The sequence below is a fragment of the Candoia aspera genome, chromosome 1 (genome assembly GCF_035149785.1).
Source record: "Candoia aspera isolate rCanAsp1 chromosome 1, rCanAsp1.hap2, whole genome shotgun sequence".
Classification (NCBI taxonomy): domain Eukaryota; kingdom Metazoa; phylum Chordata; class Lepidosauria; order Squamata; family Boidae; genus Candoia; species Candoia aspera.
In genome coordinates, this window is record NC_086153.1 from 19,570,396 (window position 1) to 19,596,372 (window position 25,977).

Below are 25,977 nucleotides of genomic sequence, written 5' to 3' on the forward strand. Positions count from 1 at the left end.
CAGGGTCCTGCCTGGATGGTAGTGTTCCCCATTTTCTAGCTTCCATCCATCACTTCCTTGTTTCAGTGCACATGGTCGCAGAGGGGTCACAGGCCTAGCATGGCCTCCACCTCCTTTGTTTGCCACAATGCATCAACTCTGGAAGCTGTGCTTGGTGGGAAAGAGATCGTGCTGAAGGAATGTAGGGGAAAAGGTAATCTGAAGGAAGCACATGAAATTGAACAAGGCCATCCTTAAAAAAAAAAAATCTGTGCCCAAGAAATCAAGAGCATCTTAAAGTTATATAATGATGTCGCCAGGGGTGTTGGAGCACACATTAAAAAAAATAAAATTAAAAAAAACTAAAGTCACTCCTTTGCTTCCCTTCTGCTTCTTCTCTTCTGCTCCCATTTTGTTTTTTACCCTTTGTAGATGCGTATGGGCTTCTTTTTAAAATGAATTTGCTAGTGTAAGGATTAGTGGTCAGTCTCCTACTCATCATGTAGTGGCTCCAATCCCCATCGATTCACGAGCTGTCTTGAAAGCTATGAGCTTTCTTCCTGTTGTGGATCTCAAAGAAATGCCAGTCAGCACAAAGTTTGCTGGAATATCGCACCTCTATGGTGAGGCAGTCACTGTTTTCAGGATATGTAACTTGATTGTCTTTCGATGACAGGCAGGTTAATCCCACCATCTTGCTTAAGGTAAACCTCAGTCTGGGCATCCTGCGAACACACAGTGCTATTTGTAAAATAATGTTTCTGAAAAGATTTTCAACTGAAAAAAAAATCAGAAGGAAGCAGATGGATTTTTATTTTTTCTGTTACTGCTTTGGTTGATCTAGAAACACAAAATGTTGTTAGCTATCATTGAACAAACAGTATCATATAAATGTATTTTAGGACCAGTTTTTCTTCGTACAGAGCTTGGATTCTTACCAATAGTACATTTCAGGACAAAGCACTCTATGACATAAGAAGTTTAGGAGGTGATTTTAAACATTTCTCTTTGGTCCAAAACTGACCGCTTCCAAGAAAACGGGGGAATCTGTTTAACAGACACAGCAGGCTCTGGACCAAACAGACCAAGAGACATGTGGTAGATTTTTCTCCATCCCTTGGCTTGTGATTGTTTTTTAAAAATTCAGAATTCACTGACAAATATTCTTTTGCAGTTTTGTCCTGATTGGCTTCAAAGAGCAGATTGCTTTTACAACAGGAGTACACAGGGTGACAAGTGCATAGAATGAAGGCTATCTATGGCTGCTATGTTTTTTAATACACTTGAGAACATCTGGCTTGGAAGTGAAGGGTGGGTAGAAAAAGACGCCCCAAAGCTGGGAGCTGATTGGAAAAAGGAGGTCATTTTTTTTAAATTCCAACCCTTTCCTTTTCTTTGGTGGCACATGGGGCTTCCTAGTCTTCTTTATTTTGGATGATATTATTATTATTATCATTATTATTATTATTATTATTATTATTATTCATACAGTCAGCCAGATGTTTAGACTGGACTTAGCATTTTTGTCCATCTATCGATGATGATGATGATGATGATGATGATGATTTATAAGGCCATTAAATCAAAAAAGACTCAAGTCAGTGTATAACTACAGGTGGAAAGGAGCAGCAGACAGCATTTACAAATCTGCTTTCAGTCTGGAGGTTATAGGAGCTGAAGCTATCTGTAGTGGTCACCAAGTTGGGAGAAACTGGATTACAGATTCATGGTCTGTTTGGCAGTTTCAGCAGTCTTAGGAGAAAATGAATACTGGAAAAAAAGAAAGAAAAAAAAACAACACAAATTAAACCCAAGTACTAAATCCAGACTCTGAAAGTGCTTTTGTGAAATTTTAACAAGTTGCCTGAAAGGTAAACTCTTTCCAGGAGTGTCTCACATTCAGTGGGCTAGGAAATATGGTATTTGTTGATTTGTTTTCCCCTTTTTTCTGAAATCTGGATTCAGGCAATACAATCTAGCAACTACCATCTGATGAAATGAAAAATCACAGGCCAGTTTTTGAGAGGGGAAATGCCTAATTTCCTAAGCACTTACTGATCATTCCTTTGATTTACATGCTGCAAATTGAAGATCCAAAGCCTGAAGATGGTGTGAAAATTGTCCAGAATCCAAATACTAAAGTTTTGGCACACAGAGGAAAGAAATTGAGGATGCACATTTTTCAGGCTTTGATACCACTATGAAGTCCAACAAAACTCCACTAACATCTGCCTTAGAAAGATATCTCACTGGTCTTCCAGAAATGTTCTCTAAACACTGATTTGACATCTTTGGAATGGGTAGAAGTGTGGCAAAGGGAGGTATTACTTGACCAGACAAGTAATCCAGTATGGTTTTTTCCACATCATCAAAACCTGCTTTCCCAGAGTTCACTTGGATAAAAGCAGATTTACCTTACAATAGGGGGTGTCTGCAGGGAGAGAATCAAAAAAGTCAAGATGGGGGCCACAATGGCTCCAACATGGCCTAGCATCAATATCTTTTTTTGACAATTCCACTGTGACTTTGCTTTCATCTTGCTTTCCAGCTCATAAGTAAGGCCACCTTAAATCATCCTTAGCTGTGTTAATGTCATATGTTCCCACTTACTCTGACACCATCCAAGGACAGTCTCATGGTGGATAAAATCTGCTGGGTGTCACTCACAACTTGGAGGGCAGTCAGGGACTGTAATGGCCAGGAATAGAGGCTGGATAGAGATCAGCAATGAGAACAGCATATTTCATGTGATGATAGTTTTTTTGCCACAGAGATTGGTGGAAACTCCACAGTGAGGAATTACTCCATTTCTTCAACTATCCATGCACGGGCTGCAGGTTAGCCAACCTACTTGCTAGCCAGCCCCCAATCTGACCCAGCAGCCCAAACTCTATGCCTGCCTCCTGTCATCCCCAACAGCCTCTCACGTGAGGATCTGCTGCGTCAGTGAGTCAGAAGACCCCAAATTGTGATGGGATGGCCTCAAAAATGTGGAAATAATTAGGAGCCAGAGGGGCACACACAGTCATCCCTTAGAGGGGGCAGGAGGGATTATCAATGTAGAAATAGCAGCATACGGTATCTGTTCCCTGGAATCAGGAGGTGAGGGTAGTGTCTTCTTCTGTCTCCACAGCCCCCAAGGTCCTTTCTCCCATGAGGCTATGGGGTATGGCTGCACACATAAAATTACCCACCTCTGCAGGTTCTCTTGCCTCTCCCGATAAAGACTCCAGTCACACCAACAGTGACAGACTTTGTGTCCAGCTCTGGCTAAGAAGAAGGCAGGAGACAAAGCATCAGGTTCACCTTCCAGCAAAGGAGACAAAGTAGATGCACGTGTCCTCCAGTTCAGCATCAAAAGTGCAGGAGTTCAGTCCACCAGGAGTGCTTGGTAGAGAAGAGCCGTGGTGGGGTAAGGGCTGTAATTTATCACTGAAGCTTTCTTTTCCTTTTCCTGACTCAAAATGGTAGAAAACAGTACCTGATTTTTACCAGCAGTGGTCAGAGGGATTTCAAGTGTCATAGAAAAGGAGCTTGGGCGCTGTATGGTGCCCTAGAGCCTCAGGGTACCTCCCTCCAGAGTATATGAAAAACAATTGTATTCAGCTTGGCTAAAAGGTTTTAAAAGGTAAAAAGTCCTTCAGTCAGTGACAAGACAAACACCTCAGTGATTCTTCACTAAGCGGAAATTAACACTGTCTTCCTCGTGTTGCTTTGATGATTGAAGCACCTATGTTGGATTACAAAACACGCTGAACTTCAGTTAAAAAACACTTTTTTGCTGTTGTCTTGCCTAGCATGGTATGCCCAAACGAAGAACCCATATTATGGCTTAAAGTGATGGTCTGGTTCACACACAGCCCAGACCATGGCTGGGTTCCCAAAACGTAAACTACACAACTTCATTTTAACCTAGTCTGATGTGTTGTGCAAACTCAGCCCAACAGTATGACAGAAAATCCGATCTTACTCAGGCCGGGATAAACAGAGGCCGTACTTATCACAAATTCTCATTTAGCCATTTCACCCTGTAGTTTCACCCTGCGTTTCTCAACCTTAGCAACTTTAAGATACTGTATGTGGACTTCAACTCCCAGAATTCTCCAACCAGCATGTCTGACTGGGGAGTTCTGGGAGTTGAAGTCCACATATCTTAAAGTTGCTAAGGTTGAGAAACACTGCTGTAACCTCTCTTGCACATCTATACACTTGGCACACTCAATGCACAAGTAGTTATGCACAGCTAAGCACTATCCACACTCCACTTCCAAAGAGTCCTGCGTGCCATCAGTCATACGAGCATTCGTGTGCCAGGGCCGCTTCCCTCCTTGCATTCTGACAGCCAAATGCCTGGGAGCTTGTGAGCACAGGCCAGGAAGACCCCAGTTCAACTCTCTCACAGACTCACCCATAGCTAAGCTGCAATCTATCAGGCTTAGTATCCTCCCTTTCCCCAAAACAAAGATCAGCCATATGGTGATAATAATGAATTCCTGGACCACCTTACGCAAGGTTACAAAGATGTAATATATGTGAAGAATTTTGGCCCTTCTCCAGAAGCACTAGACAAATTAATATCCTGGCCCAGAGTGATGTATTCTTGTGCCTTCATAAATCATTTGCAATAATCCCTCCATCTGATTTCTTCAGCCTCCATGTGCGCAACCTATTATTCAGCATTTCTGGTAGAAGGCTGTGGCCAGTCATGTGGCTACCCTGTGTACCAGTTTACAAGGCAACACTCACAGCAAAGTGGGTATTCCTGGCCTTTTAGAAAGAGATTAGACAACTCCATTCAGATGGAGGACAAAGAGACGTTTATTGACAGCTGTAGCTGGGATAGGTAAAGATTTGAAGGTAGTCTGTCTCCCAATATTACTTCTGGGGGAACTGCTGTTGCCTTTATGTGCCACTTGCTGGAGACACCAAATTGGCTACTGCAAGAACAAGGATGCAGGATTACAAGAACTTGATCCAGGAAGGTGGTTCAGATGGGCCTGCCTCATTCTGGCCTGCTTAGATGGCAGGTTACACTGTGGTAGGAAGAGACTTTGGCCTTTCACTCTAGAAAACTCAACCTACCCGATACCTCAAAGGCCACCATTTCATGTTGGAGTCTTCAGCTAATCCTGAACCCTGCTTTGGCCCTTTGAATTGCATTGGCTGAGTTCACACAACACACTAAAAACCCTAAACCTAGATTAATAAACTCAATGACAATGTTCTCGTAGCATGCCATGCCCAAACAAGCTGATCATCGATAATGTGATTTACCCTTCTGGCCAAGTTCCCATATATGCTGAACCCCAACCTACCTAATCCAAGCCAACTCTAACATGTTGTACATACCCAGCCAATCAGTGTGGGATCAAACACAGGGTTAAAAGTGATGACATGTTCACCTGCCTCCTATTTATTGTGCTCTGCAAAGTACACATCTGATCCTTCTCCCAGGATACTGCTGAGATGGCAGGAACTGACCACATTATGCTGTTCACAGTGGAGGGGAAACAGTGGCCTGGTAGATTTTGCTGAACTTGCCCTAACTGCATGGCCAATGGAGAGAGCTACTGGGAGTTGTCATTCATGATTCTTGTGTGTTGCAAATTCCAATTCTGTGCTATGGCTCTGGATCTTATCAGTGCTGTCATCTTGGATGCTGATGCTTTTAGAAGATTCTGGGTATGTCTCGAGACATGTGGCGTTACTGGCACAGCAAAACTTTTGACGCTTCTATATTAAGCGGCAAAATGTGGTGGATCTATTAGTCTCCCTTTCTGCCTCTGTGCCAAAAGTTACTGAATGTTCCTATGCAAACAGCAATCAAAATAACAGCATTAATTTTCACTTTAAAACTATAATAATGTAATTACTCCAGAGTAAAAGGTATGTGAAATTTGCCCTTTTTAGAAGAATATAGGGCTGCCTTTTTGAAGGCAGATTTAAATAATCAGTACTGGGTCTGCCAAAAAGGAAGATAGGCCAGAGTTCAAGTCATGATCCTATTCCCAAACGCATCTGCCTCCATTTCCAGAGTTCCAGCAAATCTGAGGTTGAGCCTCAAATATGGATTATTTGAGAGAGGGAAAAAAAACAAGTCTTCGTTTCAGGTAAATACAGTATCTGCACAGGGATTCTAGACTAGAACAGATTTTAGTCATGATGCTTTAGGAACTACAAAGAGAAATCTCTAAGAAATCTGAAGCAGTCCAGGAAGAGACAGTGGAAAGAAGTAAAACTGATGCAAAGGACTGAAAAAACTAAATCTGGAAGGCTATAGACATTTAATTCTGAGTAAATATTATTTTGATTGGACTGTGACTGTTGTTGAAAATTATAGCAATGGGTGGTGATGGGGATTAGACCCAGTACGTAGTCTAAATGGTGCTTTCCAGTTCTATGGGTAGACTCAGACAACATATTTAATCTGGCTACTGGATTAACTCATTTCTGGGCTTGCACAGTATTTGAACAATAAACTGAACAAATGGAGTTTATACAATATGTTAAATCACAGAAAACAAACCCAGCTTGACACCACCCAAGTTCAGCACGCTGGACAAATTGTATCTGCTAAGTCTTTACCTCACTTGGTTGAGCATCCAAGCATCCTCCATCTTTGTGATGTGCTAATAGTAAGTTGGCAGTGAATTGTTCTCCACCGTTCCTCTGCTTGTATGACTAAGGCCCCAGGGTCTCCTTTGAATGTTGGATTCACCCTGGAATGTGATACCTCGCATGAATTAAAAGCAAGTCTCAAAGCACGTGCTGAATGCAGTTTGCTTCCCACCACTTACTCCGTATTTATTTATTTGTTTGTTTGTTTACTTTAATTTTTATCCTGCCTTTATTCTTTTTATAAATAACTCAAGGCAGTAAACATACCTAATACTCCTTCCTCCTCCTATTTTCCCCACAACAGCAATCCTGTGAGGTGAGTTGGGCTGAGAGAGAGTGACTGGCCCAAGGTCACCCAGCCGGCTTTCATGCCTAAGGTGGGACTAGAACTCACAGCCTCCTGGTGTCTAGCCCAGCACCTTAACCACTAGACCAAACTGGCCCTAGACCAAACTAGATTTGATTGAAGGTTGGTTGATTCAGACTTAGCGTGATGGGTGTACTCCACAGAGTCTCTGTTACTGCGGCTGGAATTGCCACTTTGTCTAAGTGACATTTCAAGGAGGATCTGCCATCCCGAAACCCAACCAAGATTAGCAGGCAGGGATTCCTACTTAAGAGACAGCAACAGACAGACAGAGAATAAAGCACATTTCCCAGCAGAAGAGCTCCAGTTCTTCTGCCTCCTTTTTGCCTGGATGCTGAATCAGTTCCTCTGGAGGTTTGGGGAAAGCTGTGTTCAGCCAACAGGGCACCACATATCTCTGAGGCTCTGCTGGTGTGGGGGAACACCAGGGAAGAGGCAGCTCCCCCCCTCCCCTGATGAGTTGCAGCCAGCCAGCACACAGGCGCCTTCAGTTCCCCAAGGAGGCTGCAACACACAACCCATACCATCAGTGTCCCAGACAGCCCACCCATCTTGACCCTTTTTAAGCCCTGGGAGATAGGGCCCGCAGACAACTGGTGATGCAGAAGTCTGCAGCCATAAACAGGCTGAAAAGGAGATCGTACTGGGAAGACAAGTCCACGCCAGGGATGAGTCTGGCAATGGTGCTTCAATTGCATCAGGTGCTATGACCTTTTTATACATGCAGACACATGTGCACATGCACACATAGGACATCTAAATAATATATAGGACATACACCGCTTGAAAATGAAGCAGATTCATGGCTGAAATTAATAGCTAACAACTACCAGAATTAATGCTGAACAGAATCTCCACAGCCAGGGGAAGCCTGTCGCAGAGCATCGGGGCTGGGACAGTGCAAACCACAGAGCTGTTGCTCTCACGAGCTTCTTAGAAGCATCCACTTGGTCACTATAGGAAACAAAGTGCTAGATTAGATGGAATGACTGGAAGCCAACAGTGATTTTATTCTGTTCTTATTTATCCTGGCTACAAACTTAATCTGGTTCATATTTATTCTGTCTCATCATCTGGGCGCCCTGGGAGCTGAGGTTCTGTAAAAGCAGAGAGTTAACTGTGTTTAAGGTGTACAGACCAAGCCAGCAATTCCCAGAATTCAGTGGAGGAAGGCACACTATTTAAGAGGGAATAAAACTGAGCCAGTTCTGCCCTGTCAGTGCAGGTTAGCCTCAGGGTTTCATCTGACTTCTATGGCTGCATTCACATGACACACTTAGACTGGTTACGGGATCAGTTCATTTTCTGGGTGCACATGGGCTGCTTCACCCAAGAAGATAAGCCAGAAAAAAATTAACTATGGCTAACACTAACCAGGCTTAGCGTGTTGTACGGTTGCATCCACTGGGTTTTTACCTAATGTGGTTGTGCATTGGTGTTTTATTTGCATCTGGACTCGGGTATCGGTTCTTGGTTGCAAGGGCTGCTATCTTTCTTGTTGCTGATGAAAACAAAAACAAATCAAGGATTCTCTGGGTTATGCATAACATTTCCAATCAACCCTTTGTCAGTCTGTCTCAAGCCATGACATTTCTGATGGAAGAAAAATCTTTCCGACAACAGAGAAAAGATATGTAAACATTGTAAAAAAAAAAAAAAGTGGCGATGTTTTTCAGCTCCAGTGTTGGTTTTCTGCTCTCTCCCAAGTTCATTTTTACCCTTTGGGATGGGAAATGATGCACAAGGACAATGTGTTTTGTGTCCCCCCCCCCCAAAAACACTCATATTTGTAGCAAAGCCACTGGGGAATTCTTGCATTTAGGGAAGAGTTTCTTTTCCACATCACCCCTTTGTTTTCCATACCAAATCCTGGAAAGTGGGGGTGGGGATTGGGGAGGGAACATTTTCCAAAACTTTATTTATTTTTCTGAGCATTGATATTGCAATAATGCAATCAAGTGGCCATGTATCTCCCCCTCTGCCCCCTCCAGTGCTAACCCAAAGAAAGGGAAAGAGCTTAATCTAGGTTTGGGCTGTAGTTTCTGAGCTAGCCCACAGATTCTAGACAACTTCAAAAGTACCTCTGAACATGTGCAGAGTATGTTTTTTTGTCACCAGAGAGAACCCAAATCAGGCCTGAAATGATCAGGCTTGGAAGAAGAGGAACCATGGCTTGGAAATCATGCCATTGTTTTTTCTGATCTGCAATAAAGACCAGTTGGAGGCAAAGCGCTGCTCATCCCTCCAGTAAATCAAGGCAGCTCCCTGCTGTTTGTCTGTTTTGAGTATCAATAGGTTTCTAGGATCCCCTGGAGGATGAAACCTTTCCCAGCTCTGCCACCTGAATCCCAAGGCCTTTTAACTGGAGGCTGAAGCTGCAGGGTTAGAAGTCAGTCTTACCAGGTAGAGCAGATAGGAAACAGGACCAGATGAGCTAATTCTACTTTATTGTAAAGCTACAGTAGCAGAATCTTGCAAGTCTGAAAGTACAATTCTCCTGCCATCTCCTTTATAGCCTGAGAAGTTACAGAGGGTCCCTTCTGAGCCACTTTCTCTGCCCGTTATGCAGCTGTGGGCTACACCCTCTCTTATCTGACCATTCCCTAGCCAGCGTCTCTTCGCCCCATCTCAAGGTCTTTCTCACATACCATTAACGCTAGAAGGCCTTCCTTATTAAGAGATGCTCCTGTGATTCAGAGGGTATCCTCTTTCAAGCCAGAGCTATGCCGAGACTGGCACCATCTCCTTGGGAAAGTCTGCTCAAGGGACCATCATCTGCTCACCCTTCCCGGTCATCAAGCGTAATAAAGCAATTCTGTTTTTCCAGTAAGGAGGCAAAATGGCAGAAGTTGTGTTGGAAAAACACAGTGTGACAAATGGCAGACAACAATGTCTCTGGAATTCCCTCTTTCCTGTCAAATTCCATGAACAAGGTAGTGGGGTTGTATTATAAAATGGAAACACCCTTCACAACACTGAACTGTCAATTTGCAAGGCCAAGCAAATCTCCTTGTAGATGGGCTTCAGCCGAGAAGCAAGATACAAACTGAGCCATAAATCAGACTGGGAGTAGGAGACTGCTAGATCCACCCCTGCCAAGTCTCCCGCGTGAAGTTTCCTAGCTTCCTGGAATTGCACTTTATGGCTGCCCATTCCTGAGTCACCAAAATGTGTGTCAGTTTGCATTTGTGTGCATGTGTTGTAACCTCACCACTTTCATATGCCGTTACTGACAGGCCCTGCTGACTTTCTTTGCTCGTCTGGGTTGTCACTTTTCTCAGTCCCAGGGCTGACAAGTTCACAAGGATCTCTAGGAATCTGTTTCCGTTTACAGTGGCTGCTGTTATATCTCTGAAACCTCATGCCCATGCATCAGGATCTTCCCTTGCAACATCTGGCTTCATTCCTCTTTGTCTCAACTCTTGGTCTGATCCTGGATCAAATCCACCAACAATGTTCATTTGCCATCTCCTGATCAGAATTTGAAAGGGGGTTGGGGTTCTTTCTAACTCAAGCCAAGGAACTAACTCTCAATGCTGTCAGCAAATCGTGAACGGTAAAGACCTATGTATAATTAGATGAGACAGTAAAAGATCTCAAATGTTTGGCTCTGAATTCCAAAAGCGTACTTTGGGGATAGCAATGAGAGGTGCACGCAGATGGTAATATTTCAAAAAATTCCTGATGAGAGTATCATCCATCCATCTTACCTTCCCTCTCCCCCTCCTTCTCTCCATGAGAGAGAGAGAATTGAATTGCTTCCTGCTTTGGGGTGGACATAAGCTGCCTGCTTCTCTCTCTTCCTTTGAAGTCTCCTCACAAGGTTAAAATTGAGATCAGTAGTTATAGTGACAGTAACTGTCCAGAGCACAGAGCCTTTGCCAGGAAACTGAGATAAAAATGACTATATTAAAGCAAGCAAATTCCCTAGGCTGGTGCCTTCCAGGCATATTAGATGTCAGGTCCCATAATCCCCAGCCAACTATTGGCTGTGCATGCTGGCTGGGGAATAGGAGAGTTAAAGTCCAACTCATTAGCAAAACATCTGGTTGAGGGATAATGCGCTAAATTATTAAAACATACGTGGTAAAGCAAATGTTTGGAGATTTTTTTAGCCCAGAAAAACCAACGCTTGATCCACAGTTCTGGGCATGCTTACCTAGGGGTAAGTCCTAGTGAACACAGAGGGACTAATAATGTCCAAAAAATCAGGCCTCAGATAATGTTGTAAGTCTGCAGCCCAGCACATGCTTGCTTAGCAAGAAGACTGCTTCATCTGCTGTCCAGGTGCTAACTTTGAGGCCCACCTTTCCTTTTAGAGATTCCTTAACTTGAGCTGAGCTGTGCCAGAAGAAGCTATTGTCAAAGAGGTCCGACTACAGATCCCCCCAGCCCCAACCAGCATGGCCAATGGCAACAGATTATGGGAGTTACTAAATCCTACCCAATGCTACTTTACAGGGGAATGTCCAGATGGGGCTACAGAGAGTAGGAATTCAGCAGCATCTATAGGGCTACAGAGTCCCCAATTCTGCCATACTGATTCATCTAAAGATGTATAATCTCTTCCACCACCACCATGATCACCACCACTGCTACTACAAAAAATGGCTAATGTCAAATGTTTTGTTAAGCCACTTTGCTTCCCCTTTTCCAGCTGCCACTGACTGTGTTTATGCATGCTAATGCAGTAATTTCATATTTTGTCTGTCTTTGGGTTCTTCAATCTAGTGGACAGAGTGCAGCAAAGGGTTGACATTGGCTGGGTTCACATATTGTGCTAAATCATAACATCATGGTTTGTCTGCTCCTGGCTTAGAACGAGGTGCTGATGCCAAAGGGTTGGGATGAAGCTGGCTCTGAACTCTCCCAGAGGTCATGTTCGCACATCATGCTTAACCAAGTCAGTTTCAAAGTTGTCCGCTATGTTTGCAAAACAGGCTAAGCTAAATCAGCATTGCAAACTTTGGTTAGCTTTTTCAAGGCTTTGTGTGTTCTGCAAACACTATCTGTTTGGTTAAGTTATCGTTCAGGGTATGGTGTGAATCCAGAAAATAGGATAATTAAGTATCCTATTATGTATTGTGAGAATTCAGCCAATCTGTAATCAGCCAGGGTCAGCCTTGGTGCTGAGTGCAATATAGAGTCTGTTCATAACTGTGAAAATCAAATAAGGTGAAATACAGGTGAAGTGACGGGTTACAAGGAAAAAGTTCATGCAAGGAAAAGGGCTACTGAATGTTTCCCTCCTAGCAATAAGAAAGAGTACTATTTCGTGGTGGGTAATATTAAAATGCATAATCCCACACAACTGGCACATGTATCATCCATGAAATGTACTCCATGTTATTTATTCTGCTGGTGGTGATTTATTACGTGAAGCAAATCTCTCTAGCGATATAAAAGGCGCTGTGACACCAGGTTTGCATATGGAAAAACTTAGAGCTAGATATCTACCTCTAGGCCAGTGTTTTCAATCTCAGCCACTTTAAGATGTGTGGACTTCAACTCCCAGAATTCCCCAGCCAGGGAATTCTGGGAGTTGAAATCCACACATCTTGCAGTGGCTGAGGTTGAAAAACACTGCTTTAGGCTATGCCCTTCATTACATAAGCTTTGGGCTGACTGGATTACTCTTGGGTGGTGCACATGAGCATGAGAATACTGTATAAATTTAAGTTGCAAGCCTGCCCTTTATTTTATTTATTTATCAGATTTTATTATTGCCCATCTCCCCCCCAAAGGAGGGACTCTGGGCAGTCCTTTATCCTTTGAGTCTTGGCTGGAAAAGATATACTTACTTTTGGCACATGCACGCTCAGGCTTTCTCTTAGGGTTGATCTGCATTGATGCTGAAAAATCAGTTCTGGTGCTAAGTTAAGAATCATCACGAGCCTGAGATTAAACGAATGCCTCTCAAACTGTGCTTGATTCTAAGCTTCTTCGATCTTTGCCTCCCCTGCAGCACAGGAAGAGGCATGTTCTGATCCAAGACAAGGACTGGGAAGGAAGGAGGCCTGTGGCCACCATCCAATTTAGGAAGGGAAGAAACTTTGCTTTTTTTACAAAGCACACTCCATAAAGGCCCAGCATAGGCAGCTACCACTCCAGACTTGTTACTGGCCAGACTGGCATCTCAGCACCATCTGCTGGACAACCTGGATGCGGCCGAATATCAGAAAGCTGAATTTGGGGGGAGGGGGGCAGTTTCTAGCTCAGCGGCCTGCATCCAACAGCAACGGCTTAGGAAACAGCTGCCGGACCAGAGCTGGGCTGGAATTCCTCAAGTCAAATTTCATCGCGAGCCTTGCCAACAAAGTTTACCCAATCTTAACTTTATACAGCTCTGTGTTTTCTTTTGGTTCCATTGTTATTGTTTGTTATATTATAACATTTGGCTGTCTCCCAGTAAGATTTGCATTAGGAACCAAAAGCAGTCATGACCTCTAAAAGTATTTCTTGGGAAGGGGACAGTCCAGTGCTTGGCATCACTGTGCTTCGTAATTCTAGAGTTTATTGGGGACATTAGTGTGAGAAACAAGTTAATTAACTCATGTAAAGCCCATGGATCCAAAGATCTATTTTGGAGGGGAAGGTCCCCTATAATTTCTTTGTGATCTATTGCTTCAGTGGTACTTTGGATGGCAACACGAAATTCTTAATGTCTGCCAGTCAAGTGCCATCATTGTTTTGAGTCACTCCCAGCACAAAGACAGGGCTGGCTTGCATCAAGGATACCTACCTACTTTCATGGGATGGGTCTGTAGATTTTCCTCCTTGCAAGCAGGCATGTCCACCAATTCATGTAGAGTCTCAGCAGGTTGGGCTTTTCTGAAAGCTTTTTTTTTTAATTATGCGCCATCAAGTCATTTTCGACTCCTAGGGAGACATAGATAGACTTTCTTCATGATGATCTATCCCTAACCTGTTCTTGCAAGTCTCCCAACAGTGTACTCATCTCTAGCACATCTTAAATACACTCTAAAAGGAAATATTCTCAACGGTAAGAACCCAGTTTGCTTTAATTTGGCAAACGTGCCCCTTCATCTGAAATCTGGGAAACATATGAGGAACTCCATCAAAAAAGCAACAAAAAACTGGCTCCCTGCTGGCTAAAGAAAGTGATTTTCAGCCATGTTTCTCAACCATTTTTTGCTAGTGATAAATGAGCTTCCGCTGGTTCAGATCAAATGGCTCTAAGTGAGAATGGAGCTTCTTCCCCCAAGATTCCAGCTTTGTTTGGACTGGAACTGAAACTTTTGGCCACAACAAGGTCATAGTCTTGTCTCCAATGTTGACTTGCAAGCATTTCAGATCATATTTCTGAGCCCCCAAATCCAATTCTTAAGGCCTTTTCCTGCTGCTGAATTAAAGTACTGTCCACAAGTCACTGTAGTCCCTTGACTTTTCCCCAAAGTCATGAGGGACAAGCCTAACAGTTTTTAGATACCTGAAGATTGTCCTTGGATAGTATCAAAATAAGGGGGAAGATACTACTTTAACACTGATATAGCTAAGGATGAATTAAACCTCTCTTTCTTAAAGACTGGGGACATAGTGAAGACAAAGGCATGAAGATACTGCAAGAAAAATGTGGCTAAGACATGTTTGTGCCAAGGTTAGGTGCAAATGGGAGAAGGTCCTCCTATATGAATAATTTGCATGTTCCTTTTTGTAATCTTTCAAAAGCTCTGATTGACAACCAATGCCCCAAATCAGGGGTATGATTCCCCAGAATTTTGAGGCAGCATACACAGAAAAATGATAAGCCTTTTTTAAAAGCATTCGTTCCTTGGCCAAAAAATATAAGAAAAAAGGAAGATCCAAGGCATACTCAAGCATATGATGCAACATTGTTTACTGCTGCCTCCATCTCCAGTTGCCTAACCCTGTTTAAATGAAAGCCAAAGATCCACCATATTTTCTGAGCCAAACAGCCCATCCTTTCCTTCAGCCTGCTAAAACCCAGGGGGGGGGGGAGTGGAGGGAACGACCGATTCATAACTTTAATGAGTTATTGCTGGTATTTTGCCTGTGTTTTAGTGTTGCTCGACAGCAGTGTTTCTCTGGTAGCTGGGGAACTCTGGGAGTTGAAGTCTACACATTGTAAAGTTACTAAGGTTGAGAAACACTGCTCTACAGAGTCCTAAGTTTATCTGTTTGAACTTCTTTTGAGTAGTATATAGGAAAATTTCCTTTAAATATTTATTAGCTGGGTATGTACAACATGTTGGGTAAATGGTGAATTAGCATGCTGTCTGTGAGAACCCAGCCTTTGTCTTGGTATGTTGTATGAACCAGGCCATCCAGTGATGTTGTTTATTTAGGCACAGCACATTATTGTAACACAGCAATTGTGTTTTCTTAGCCTGGGTTCAGATTTAGGATATTGTGTGAACCTAGGCAGTATTATCAAAGATTGGTTAAGTACCTTCCTTAGTTTTAGCTTATTAGAGGACTCCTTGGTTTTTGGCTGCTGTTTGATATAATGTACAGCTGCTTAGTAGCTTGACTTCTTTTCTGTTCATGGCTAATGCTGGTTGGGCTTATGAAGGTTTATATATCTGGTTTTGCAAGGGATCAGTATGGACAATCTTCCTTTTCAGCCCTGCCCTGGGAATCCATGATCTCTTGTCTCTTCTGCCCCTCCCATTCTCTGCATTGTGTCTGTGTTTATTATATCATCCCTTATTTTTCATTGTATTTCTCAATCTGCTTCCACTAAACATCCAGTTGGTTTTTCAATCTGCTCTGGCTCATTTGTCGGGGGGTTTCTGCCTTGTGTTGACTTAACTTTGGCTGCAATCCATCAACCAATTAAGCTGGAATGCTGGAGTTTAAACCAGTTTTAAGTCCCTCTTGGGAGGAAGTTAAGCTGGTTGAAAAATACCAACTGGACCGTTTTACTGATCTGGGGATCAGCTGTCTTTTTCTTTCATTGTCTTCCAGCTTGCTTAAAGAAAAAAGCCTTCTCCAGTTCAGCCCAAGCCGTCTGTTCAGGTGGTAACATTTGATCTGGCCTCGGTCTCACACATGCTTAGGCAGCTTCAGGGAAAGAACAACAGCTGGGAAACAGGTGGCTCACTACTTTTCCTATGAGTGGGCAATTCTCTGCTGGCAGAGACCAAAAGGGAACAGCATTCCTTTTTTGTGGAAGTCCTTGGTTTGCGGATAATAATCCCAACCCTGCTGCTGCTCCTCCTCAGGGAAAAGTCTCACAAGTGGAGCATTGGTGGCCTTTGGAAGCAGCAAGAGACAGAAGGGTTTGGCTGGGGAAAAACCACAAACTGTGACAAGGGGCCAACTGAAGCCGCTGGTGCTTGCAGGAAATGGAGCACTATGAATGTAGAGAAGGGAGCGTTGGTGGATGGGGAGCGTGGGGTTCTGGGGAGCATGCCACTCGTAACTTACCCGACTGCATTGCCTTTGTTGTTTCTTTTATTTTGGTATCTTCCCTGCCCAGTCTTCCCTAAGACTATGATCATGTCTCCTTTTCTCCCAGCTAACCTCCCAGAACCTTCTCTGCATCCCTGATTCAAAACAGGAGCAGCAATTGTCACAACTCCTTCCTTCCTTCCTTCCTTCCTTCCTTCCTTCCTTCCTTCCTTCCTTCTTCTCGCAGAACTTCATCCAGCACTCCAGTGAAGTTCATGGGTGTAACTATTTGGAGCAGCATTTCTCAACCTTGGCAACTTTAAGAAGAGTGGACTGCAACTCCCAGAATTCCCCAGCCAGAATGCTGGCTAGGGAATTCTGGGAGTAGCAGTCCACACATCTTAAAGTTGCCAAGGTTGAGAAACACTGATCTGGAGTGTCACTCTGTAATAGCACACCCATTCTGTGACGTTATGGCAACTTTGGTCATCTTTTGGATGTCCCCTGAGCTGTGGGAATGCTGGATGTGTATCCACTGATCCAATCTTGAATGTACACTGCGTGTGCGCTGGGTAAGGAACGAATGAGGAAGAGACAGCCAACTGAGAAGCAGGTGCCTCAACACTGGAATTGGGAGCAACATGATGGCCTGCCTGGGGGAGAAAACACCGTGCTCTGGTCCCTAACACTGAGCAATCCATTTTGTCACGCTCGGTCCTGCTTGCATTGCTCTCAATTAAGAGGGTTTTTGGGGACAGCCTTAAACAAATAACTATGCAATGCTGAGTTAATGCAGTGTAATGAAGATGCTTCATCAGCCATCTAAAATCTTATTTTCTTGACCTTAAATTGCTGGGATGGGGTGACACATACATCCTGCACATCTGTTAATGAGCATACATGGGCCACAGATGTCAACTCCTTTTCGACTCTCCTTGCTGTTTATCCGGATAGTAAATATTTGCCACCAAATATGTTTGAACTGCAAAATAGCTTTCTTCAACCTGAGGCCTTCCACATATGCTAAACTACAACACCCCTGATTGATTTGCAGCCAGCACACCCAGCAGGATCTTAGGTAGGAATCATGGGAATTGTAATTTAATAGATGTGCAGAGCCCCAGATTGAAGAAGGCCAATTTTAGAGTAAGGGCAGTCAGAAGGAGGGTGCTGTTTGTTAAATATTCAGAGGGTGTGTTGTTGATTCAACTTTGCCTCATGAATTTGGGCTCCTTGGAGGTTGCTAAATCACTGATTTGTTTTACAACATTCTGTCCAGTTCCCTAGAAGAGAACTGAACATAGGCCAACCCCAGGATTTCTCTTTGAACACATTTCTACAACATGCTAAGTTGCTAGGTTTGCGTTAGGGTTAAGCTAAACAAGCAGGCTGGGTTTGTTTAATTAGAAAACGAATCAGCTTTAGCATGACGTGCAAACTCAAGACAATTGTGGTTGATTCAATAAGTTATGGTTAAACGTAGCATGGTTTAGTATGATGTGTACATCCAGTTATGGGGGCTTTTTGACAAATGAACATCCAAACCCAGCCCCTGCAGGAACTGCCTTTCATGAAAAAAAACAACACTTGTGATCTGAAGACTAGCCGAGGCTTTTCACAATCTAATTTCTCCAACTGTTTTGACTGCCCTGGATAAACCACTGTTCCGTTTTGCCACATGAGGATATTCCACTTGTCTTCCACATGGCTTCCAATGCATATACATAGATTCTAAATGCCAGTGCACTGTGATTGTTTCCTTTCTTGCTCCTCAAGCTCAGTCTAGAAGCCAGTCTTCCCCATCCTGACATTCTCCAGATGTGCTGGATTGTAGCTGCTATCAACCCAGCCATTGGCCACACTGGTTGGAAGTAGTGTGCCTTGTAATCCAAGACAGCGGGGGGATGCCAGGTTGGGAAACCTGCCATAACCACTTATCAAGAGAGCAAATGTGGCTGAGTCATTGCTATGCTCTAAGTAACTAGATCTGGATTAGATTAAATTTTTTTAAAGGATTGTCAAGAATTGTTGCTTCAACTGTTACCTTCAGTTGACTAACACTCTTTCCAGGACAGGCTGAGTAAATAGACATCTTATGTAGCTGATGAAGGAAACTTTCTAGCAACTTGTAATATTGTGGTGGCAATATGGGGCGCTCTTTGGTGTGAGAAAGGGGGTGGTATGCCTGCCCTTTTTGTCCCTGTTGGGTGTCAGAAGGGTTTCTCTGCACAAGCTGTTGGGGTTCTGTCCCTTGCTACCACCCCGCTACAAGTGATGCGAGGATGTTACTGTATTGCTGCACTCAGATGTGTTTCCACCCCAAATATTGTCCCCCTACTCTGCCTTAGCAGTTCCAGATAGAGTTTTCCCATTTGCAGAATGAGAAATACCAGTGTTCTGCAAGTTATATTTTGTAATTTGATGCATGCCTCTGGTTTTATGATTAGAGGACAAATGCACTCTGCATATGCTAAGAATCACTCTCTCCTTATTTACTTCATACTTGCTGAGGCTGGACTGGGCACTGGAAAAATGTTCTGGGCCTGAAGTTGTGTAATGCTGAGTTGAATGAAAACCTTGCCTTTGGCCAACCCAGTTCCTATCTACTGTATGACTCATTTCCAGCTGAGCCTTCCTTCTTTCCTTCCCCACAAAATCCACATCCATGTCTCTTAAGGCTACTGAAGCTGGGCTGGAAACATCTGAAGGCCCAGTAGATAGTGGCAAAAAGAATTTGGGGCATCCGTTTGTTGCATCTAGTGGTCATCTGGATGTTTGCAGCCTGGATATGGTAGTCCTAATGCATACTTGCACATCTAAACACACACTAATTGTTCTTTGGCCATAAAATCTGCTTCTTTCTGGCCTTCCCTTGGCTGAAAGAGGCCAGCCCTCTCGTTTGAATCCCAAGGCAAAATATGCTGCATTTAAACACAGACATAAATGTTTATTTAAGAGGAAAGAAGCAATAAGGGCATTGTGCCAGCAAGAGAAAGGAGGGGCTGGAGAACGTGTAGCAACAAGCATGAGCTGTACTGGGCTCTGATGTGTAACCTGCACAGGTGGCAAAGGAAATGAAGTTTTATTGGACGGAACCAAATGCCAGTCCCTGGAGCTGAAGAGCGAGAGAAGCACTGACCTGGGGCAGATGGGGTATTTGTATGCATGTATGCATATACTCACCTATCTGTGTATATTTAAATGATCATACGTTTACAAGTCTTGAATTCAAATTGCATTTCTGCCATCCATGACTTACTGGGGCTTAAGCAGGGGACTTTGGTAACAGTCTTACATGAGTTTTTGAATGAAGGCTGAGATTACATACATGAATGTGTATGTGTGTGTGTGTATGTATGTACTGTGTGTGTACTGTGTATATTTAAATCCGTTCAATTGTGTGCGATTTTTGGAGACTGCCCGGACAAGTCCCTGCAGTTTTCTTGGTAAGGTTTTCGGAAGTGGTTTGCCATTGCCTCCTTCCTAGGGCTGAGAGCAAGTGACTGAGAGCAAAGTCACCCAGCTGGCTTTGTGCTTAAGGCAGGACTAGAACTCCCGGTCTCCCGGTTTCTTGCCTGATGACTTCACTACATCAAACGGGCTCTCAATATTCATCTAATATAAGTAATATTATAATATTAATAATATTATTATACTACTATTATATTATAGATTATATTATATGTAATTATAATATTATACTTATTAATAATAATATTCATCTGGGTATTAGTCCTATTGAACTTGCTGGCTATGTTTGCCCAAGACCTTAAGTTAATGATCTAATGGCTGCATAATGGTTGCATAATGAACTTGCTTCATTTTCATCTTGGTCGGGATGTTTGTTTTGTTTTGTTTTTGTTTTGTTTTGTTTTGTTTTGTTTTAATGGCTTAGCATGTTGAGTGAATCCAACCCATTCAGTTAGTTCATGGTGCTGGGTGAACCTAGGAAAGGGTAGATGGCACATCACAACACATGTAAAAAAGGGCAGGGCTTCAGTTGTATGGCTGTGGCCACTATCTTGACTTCTGGGCCTTTGATCACTTGGTTGTGGTCACCATCTTGACTTTTTTGCCCCCTCCCTATCAACACCCATGGACAAGCAAAAGGTGGGGGAAAATGGCAGGCAGGACCGGGAAAGGGAGGCAGACTTTCTCCCAAAGCTGCTTAATGCTTTTTATTGGCCACTGCGGTTAAGCTAAGGAGTATGAATTGATTGGGTTCCATCCAGGTCTTCCTGCAATCCAGAAACAAGCTTCTCTGTCTCTTATCTTATTGACAGGGGTTCCAGGTGCTGGAGTAGGAGTTCCAGGAGTAGGATACTACCCAGGTAAGAATTAGCACCATCCCAAGTAAGTGTTAGAGATGCCATGATTGCACAACATCGGGGATGCATTTGTCTATGCCTTCTTGTGACACCAAATTCAGTTCAGCCGGAACACTGAGCTAGAAAAGGAGCAGCTGGGGAGGAGGGCATTTATTTATTTATTTGCTTATTTATTCTGCACAGTGGCATTACTTGAGGGAGGTGAGAGTGGAAAATCCAGGGTCTTTTCCTCCCTTTGAAAAGGGGAAATGTGAATTTGCATGAGTGCCTTATGCCTATAAGATGATTAACACAACTATTTTTCTTAGTTTCCCACCACAAGAAAAGGGGCTGGGAACTTTAGAATAGTATGTTCCTACATGTTGCAGCAGATGCCAAGACAAATCATAAAATCTCAAGCATTTTCCGGTATTATATAAGATTATTTTTCCACTGAGCACTCAACACATCACGTAGCTCAGTGTGGGTACTGGTGTTTTCGGAGGTCACCATCTACCCCCTTGATCAGTGTTTCTCATGCTTGGCAACTTTAAGCTGTGTGGACTTCAACTCCCAGAATTCCTAAGCCAGCACGCTGGCTTGGGAATTCTGGGAGTTGAAGTCCACACTGCTTAAAGTTGCCAGGCTGAGAAACGCTGATCTAGATAGATCTGCTTTCAGGGTGGCACTCTGCAGTGTTTCAAGGGTGTCTGTTTCCATATCTGCTTTAGAATATGGGGGATATTCCCTACACAGATTAAAATCTCACTTAGCATCCAATGTAATTTTATAAAACAGGTTGATTACCCTCCTCTTTGCTCTTCGTAACACTGAGGGTATTTCATGTGGGGAAAAAAAATCTGTCACGATCTTCTGTCTCAGACAGATTCTGTCTTCTTATTTCTTCACTAAGGAGAGTTTTGGAGGAAAAGATGATTGGGGAGTCTTAAAAAATGTAAATCACCTTGTGATCTTAATTTGCTTTCACTGGCAATATGTTTGCCCTTATTGTTTTATCCAAAAACCATCTGCAAGTTCATTTCCTTCCTTGCCTTAGTTATTACCCTATTGTGCAATTCCTTTTCTTCAGCAAAATTAGGGATGTTATTAGTAGCTGAAATGAATCTATGTAAGCCCGTTTTTTTTAAAAAGCATTCCTCAAAGTTCTTTGTCAAATTCCCCAAATGTGCTTCCCATTCCCCTATTGTGGGAAGTGCACAATATAGATATGAATATACTTGGCTCAGAACTCCTACCTGGAGAAAAAACAACCAATATAATCTCAGGGTTGGGACCAGCGTTTTATAAGCTTCATTGAAATGACCAAGAATTGTTAACAATCTGTGCTTTCTGCATGGCCTGAAAATTTGCTGATCTTTGCAGGAGCAGGTGGCATTGGAGGCCTAGGTGGACTCGGGGGCACAGGTAAATCCCTAATGGAATGGGACAAGATTTCTTGCTGTGTTTGCTTATAAAATAATGTTGTTTTGCAAAATAATACATAGTGTGGAGCCACTGAATAACTCTTCTTCCTCCCCCATAATGGTAGAACATGGGGATGCCCAGTGAAATTGACAGATTTAAGAAATACAAAGGAAAATATATCATATAAAGGAAAATTTCCTGATGGTAAGATCTGTACAACAGAGATTGTGGGTTCTTCATCTGTGGAGCAAGAAGGGGCTGGACAGCCACCTCTCACAGATAGTTTAATTAGTTTTCCTGCACATTGCACAGGGTTGGACTAGGTAATCCTTGGGGATCTTTCCAACTTCACAGTTCGGTGATTCTATCACAACTGACAGATCATTAAGTTACCAAATCCATAGTCATACCTTGATGCTGATGCCTGCCTGCTAGCCTAGATGGCATTTCCAAAAAGCTGCGCAGGCCAGCATTTGCACAATCGGCCTATGAGAAGCCTGGTTGGAAATGTGCACCCTGCCATGAGGTTCACTGATCCAGACTTCCACATGAAGTGTTTGCACCACTTCTGAATTGCTTCCACACCTCTGTGATGTTCAAGCTCAGCTGCCATGCAGCATTCAGTTGAAAAGGCTAGAGCTCAGCAAAGCTTTGGGGACAGGCTCTTTTCCCATTAGAGGGAGCTCTTGCTTCACCTCTCCTCCAAGCTCCTGAGCTTCAGCCATCTAAAAGGTCCTGTAAGAGGAATGCTAGTTTGCCAGCTTTGCATCTCTCCTCAGTAACCTGAGCAAAAAGAAGGGTGAAATGGTCTGTTTCCTTTGTATGTAAAATGGAGATGAGAGCATTTTTGTCACTACAAGATCTAAGGCAATTCAGGGCAGAGCAGTAGTTTAGGCTTTTTTTTTTTCCATTGTGAGCTTGGCAGTAGTAAAGACAGTTGCAGACATTTTTTTAGCCAGCTTTTGAAGAACTGGGGAGTGGAAATATTATGGAAATGCTCAGGCAAGATTTCTCAGACTAATCTAATTTCCAGAGTTGCTGTGAGGATAAAATCAAGCAGGTGGTCCTTGGAATGGACAAACATTTTTAAAACAAGAATTATATCCATGTGTTACATGTGCATGCATGTGTCTATATCCAGGGGAAGAAAGTTTGTCACAGGCTGGAAAAAATCCTTAAAGGATATTCTTTCTTCTAAACTGGCCTTACAAAGTGCACATCTACCTAATTAACCCACAAGAAGTGTCACACTTCTGGGTATACAATTTATCTGGAAAAATTGCTTCCTTTTTTGATGTTTGTTTCACTGTCCCAGACTGGATGGGATTCAGAAACTGGTGAAGGCAGTTGTTCTTTCTTCCACAGGAGCTGGCTTTGGAGGTGGATTTGGAGGAGCAGGTGAGTCACTGTCTCAGCTAACTAGGCTTCACCTCAACCTAGAAGGCTGCCCAGCATGCATCAAACCAGGTGGCGGCATCTAGCCAGCTTTGGTTGATCCCAAATAACTAAGCAGAATTCAAACTGGTTGTGATTTCTGAGAAGAATTTCATGTCAACATTCTTAAAGCACTAAAATGTTTTTTTAAAAAAACTTGCCACTGTCCCACCATCAACCCCTGTTTCCCATAAAGAAAGACTTCCCTGCCAGGGTTCCTATTTGCACACAGCCCATATTAAGATCTTAAGTTCTCTTCTGATAATATTTGGCTCAGCACTAATCCTTCAGCTTATTTAATGTTTCTGTCTTAGAATTAATAATGGACATGGGAATATTGGAAGAGCCCATCAGAAGAGCAATATTGTGGGGAGAGGATTCATTTTGTGTAGCATTCTACTGATACAACACAAACAGCATGTAATATATATGTTCTGTTCTGAATAATACGTATATATGCATTATATTATATGGATGTATGGTATCCCCACCTCAAAACTGCCCTTTTGGGGGGCTGTATTATCATTACATCTGTGCATTTTTAATGCAGAACAGATGAAAAATCCTGTATTCTACTTGCTGAATGGTTTTAATGATGCCTTTGCTCTGCACACTTAAATACTTACTTATTGAGAGAAAGAGAGAGAAATGTGCATTTTAAAATGGCTTGTAATTAACTGTGCAGACAAGCTGCTGCTTTTTCAGCCTAACTGTAGAGAGCATCTTTCTTTTTCCCCAGGACTAGGAACAGGAGCAAAACTTCCCAAACCAGGTAATCCTGCTGCTGCTTTTGGGGACTGACAAAGCTACTTTCTCTTCTTCCCCCAGCTATGAGGTGGGCGGGCAGAGGAAAATGTTGCTTGGTGCGCTGGTTCATGTGCTCGCCCTGTCTTCTGTGTGGCACTGTTTTCCGCACATGGCCACTGCAGCGCTTGTATCGAGGAGAGGGCTCCTTTCTGCTTTCAGTTTATATGGCTGGAAGCAGCCTTTCCCAACCTTTTGACCCTGGAGGAACCCTTGAAATATCTTTCAGGCCTCGGGGAACCCCTGCACATTCAGGCTCAAATACAGGCCGGAAGTTACAAAATTATTACATTCGTTTCATGGGTAGGCCAGTATAGATGCACTAACAGTGTTCTTAACTGAAAATAAAGAATGAAGCTTACCTTTTTAATGTGAAATTACCTGAATTTGAAAGAATTTTTCATGATCTCCCAGGGAACCCCTAGCGACCTCTCGCAGAACCCTGGGGTTCCACAGAACCCTGGTTGAGAAACCCTGGTTGGAAGACCAAATGGTGTTGGGCTGGTCTTCTGATTGTGTTATTCTTGCTGTTTAAAGAGTTAGGAAGCCCCTCTCTCTTTTGCTCTCTTCCTTAATTCTTTTTTAAATTTCTCTGCAGGAGGTGGAGGGACTGGAATACGAGGTATGTTTGCCATGTCTCCAAGATCTTTAGGTCATATCCTGGGGGAACTGTGGTCAAAGGCAGACTTCTTCCCTCATATAGACACACTTACGAGGGAACAACTAATAGCACGGTGGGAAGAGGACATTAGAATTAGATGTACTTAGACTGTACTACCAATCTTTTAGTATGGCCAGAGGTTCTCTATTAGCTATGTGACACATGTATGTTTCATATGTAATTGCACTGAAATGTAGATTTCGCAGCCATTCTGTTGCTTGAATATTCACTCACATGGCTTATTCTTTCTTGCACTTGCTAAGATGGGTGGCAAAATGATTTTAAAAACTGACAAAATACATACAATAGGTTAGTTTGGATGTCAGGGACCCTAAAAATAACCCAGGCAAGTGTAGCTCTCTGTGGACTAAGTCATTTGACTCAATCATGTGCCTTACGGCACATCTGAGAAGGCCCTTGGGGATTTGTCTATCCCCTGTCACGTTGGATTGCTTGTGTGAATCATTCAGAATGGGGCACAAAGAAGACACTGCATACTCAAGTTTAAGTTTGTATACTGTGTCAAGCCACAGTACAATTGTTTTTGGCATAGATTGTTGCGTGAATTCAGCCATTGTGGGTTTATTCAGTAAGCCACAGTTCAGTAACCCATAGCTTAGGACAGTGTCTCAACCCAACCTGGGGCTTTCCTGCTAACAATTGACACACACAGCTGGTCCCGCCAAAAATGAATTGTGCATTTTTATAGGTGGCCTATATCCAGGAGGGCTCTATCCTGGTGGAGCTGCTGCTGCTGCTGCTGCAGCCTATAAAGCCGCTGCTAAAGCTGGTGAGTTGAAACTGTTTTTACCTGTTGACCTCACATATTCTGATCCCATTTCATCTTGCCACAGCCCAGACTAGGGCAAAAAATCGTGGGTGAAGTCAAGGTCTGTTCAACTCCTCCTTGCCTTTACCTGGCTTTCTTGGTATAGGTAGTCCTTGCTTAGCAACCATTTGTTTAGTGATGGTTCAGACTTATGACAGTGCTGAAAAAACCGACTTAC

General features: G+C 43.1%; 1 protein-coding gene and 1 long non-coding RNA gene across 2 annotated transcripts in view; both read left to right on the forward strand.

Moving 5' to 3' along the window:
• The window catches only part of LOC134495205 (uncharacterized), a 33,814-nt gene extending 11,742 nt beyond the window's left edge, over positions 1-22,072 (forward strand). Inside the window, exons 2-3 of the long non-coding RNA XR_010067794.1 lie at positions 20,623-20,670; positions 22,030-22,072. This is a non-coding gene — a long non-coding RNA (uncharacterized LOC134495205). The remainder of the gene's footprint in view (positions 1-20,622; positions 20,671-22,029) is intronic.
• Positions 22,073-22,188: 116 nt separating this feature from the next.
• The window catches only part of ELN (elastin), a 43,961-nt gene continuing 40,172 nt past the window's right edge, over positions 22,189-25,977 (forward strand). Inside the window, exons 1-3 of the mRNA XM_063291041.1 lie at positions 22,189-22,211; positions 23,387-23,469; positions 25,680-25,760. Of these exons, the coding sequence (XP_063147111.1) occupies positions 22,189-22,211; positions 23,387-23,469; positions 25,680-25,760 (187 nt within the window). The remainder of the gene's footprint in view (positions 22,212-23,386; positions 23,470-25,679; positions 25,761-25,977) is intronic.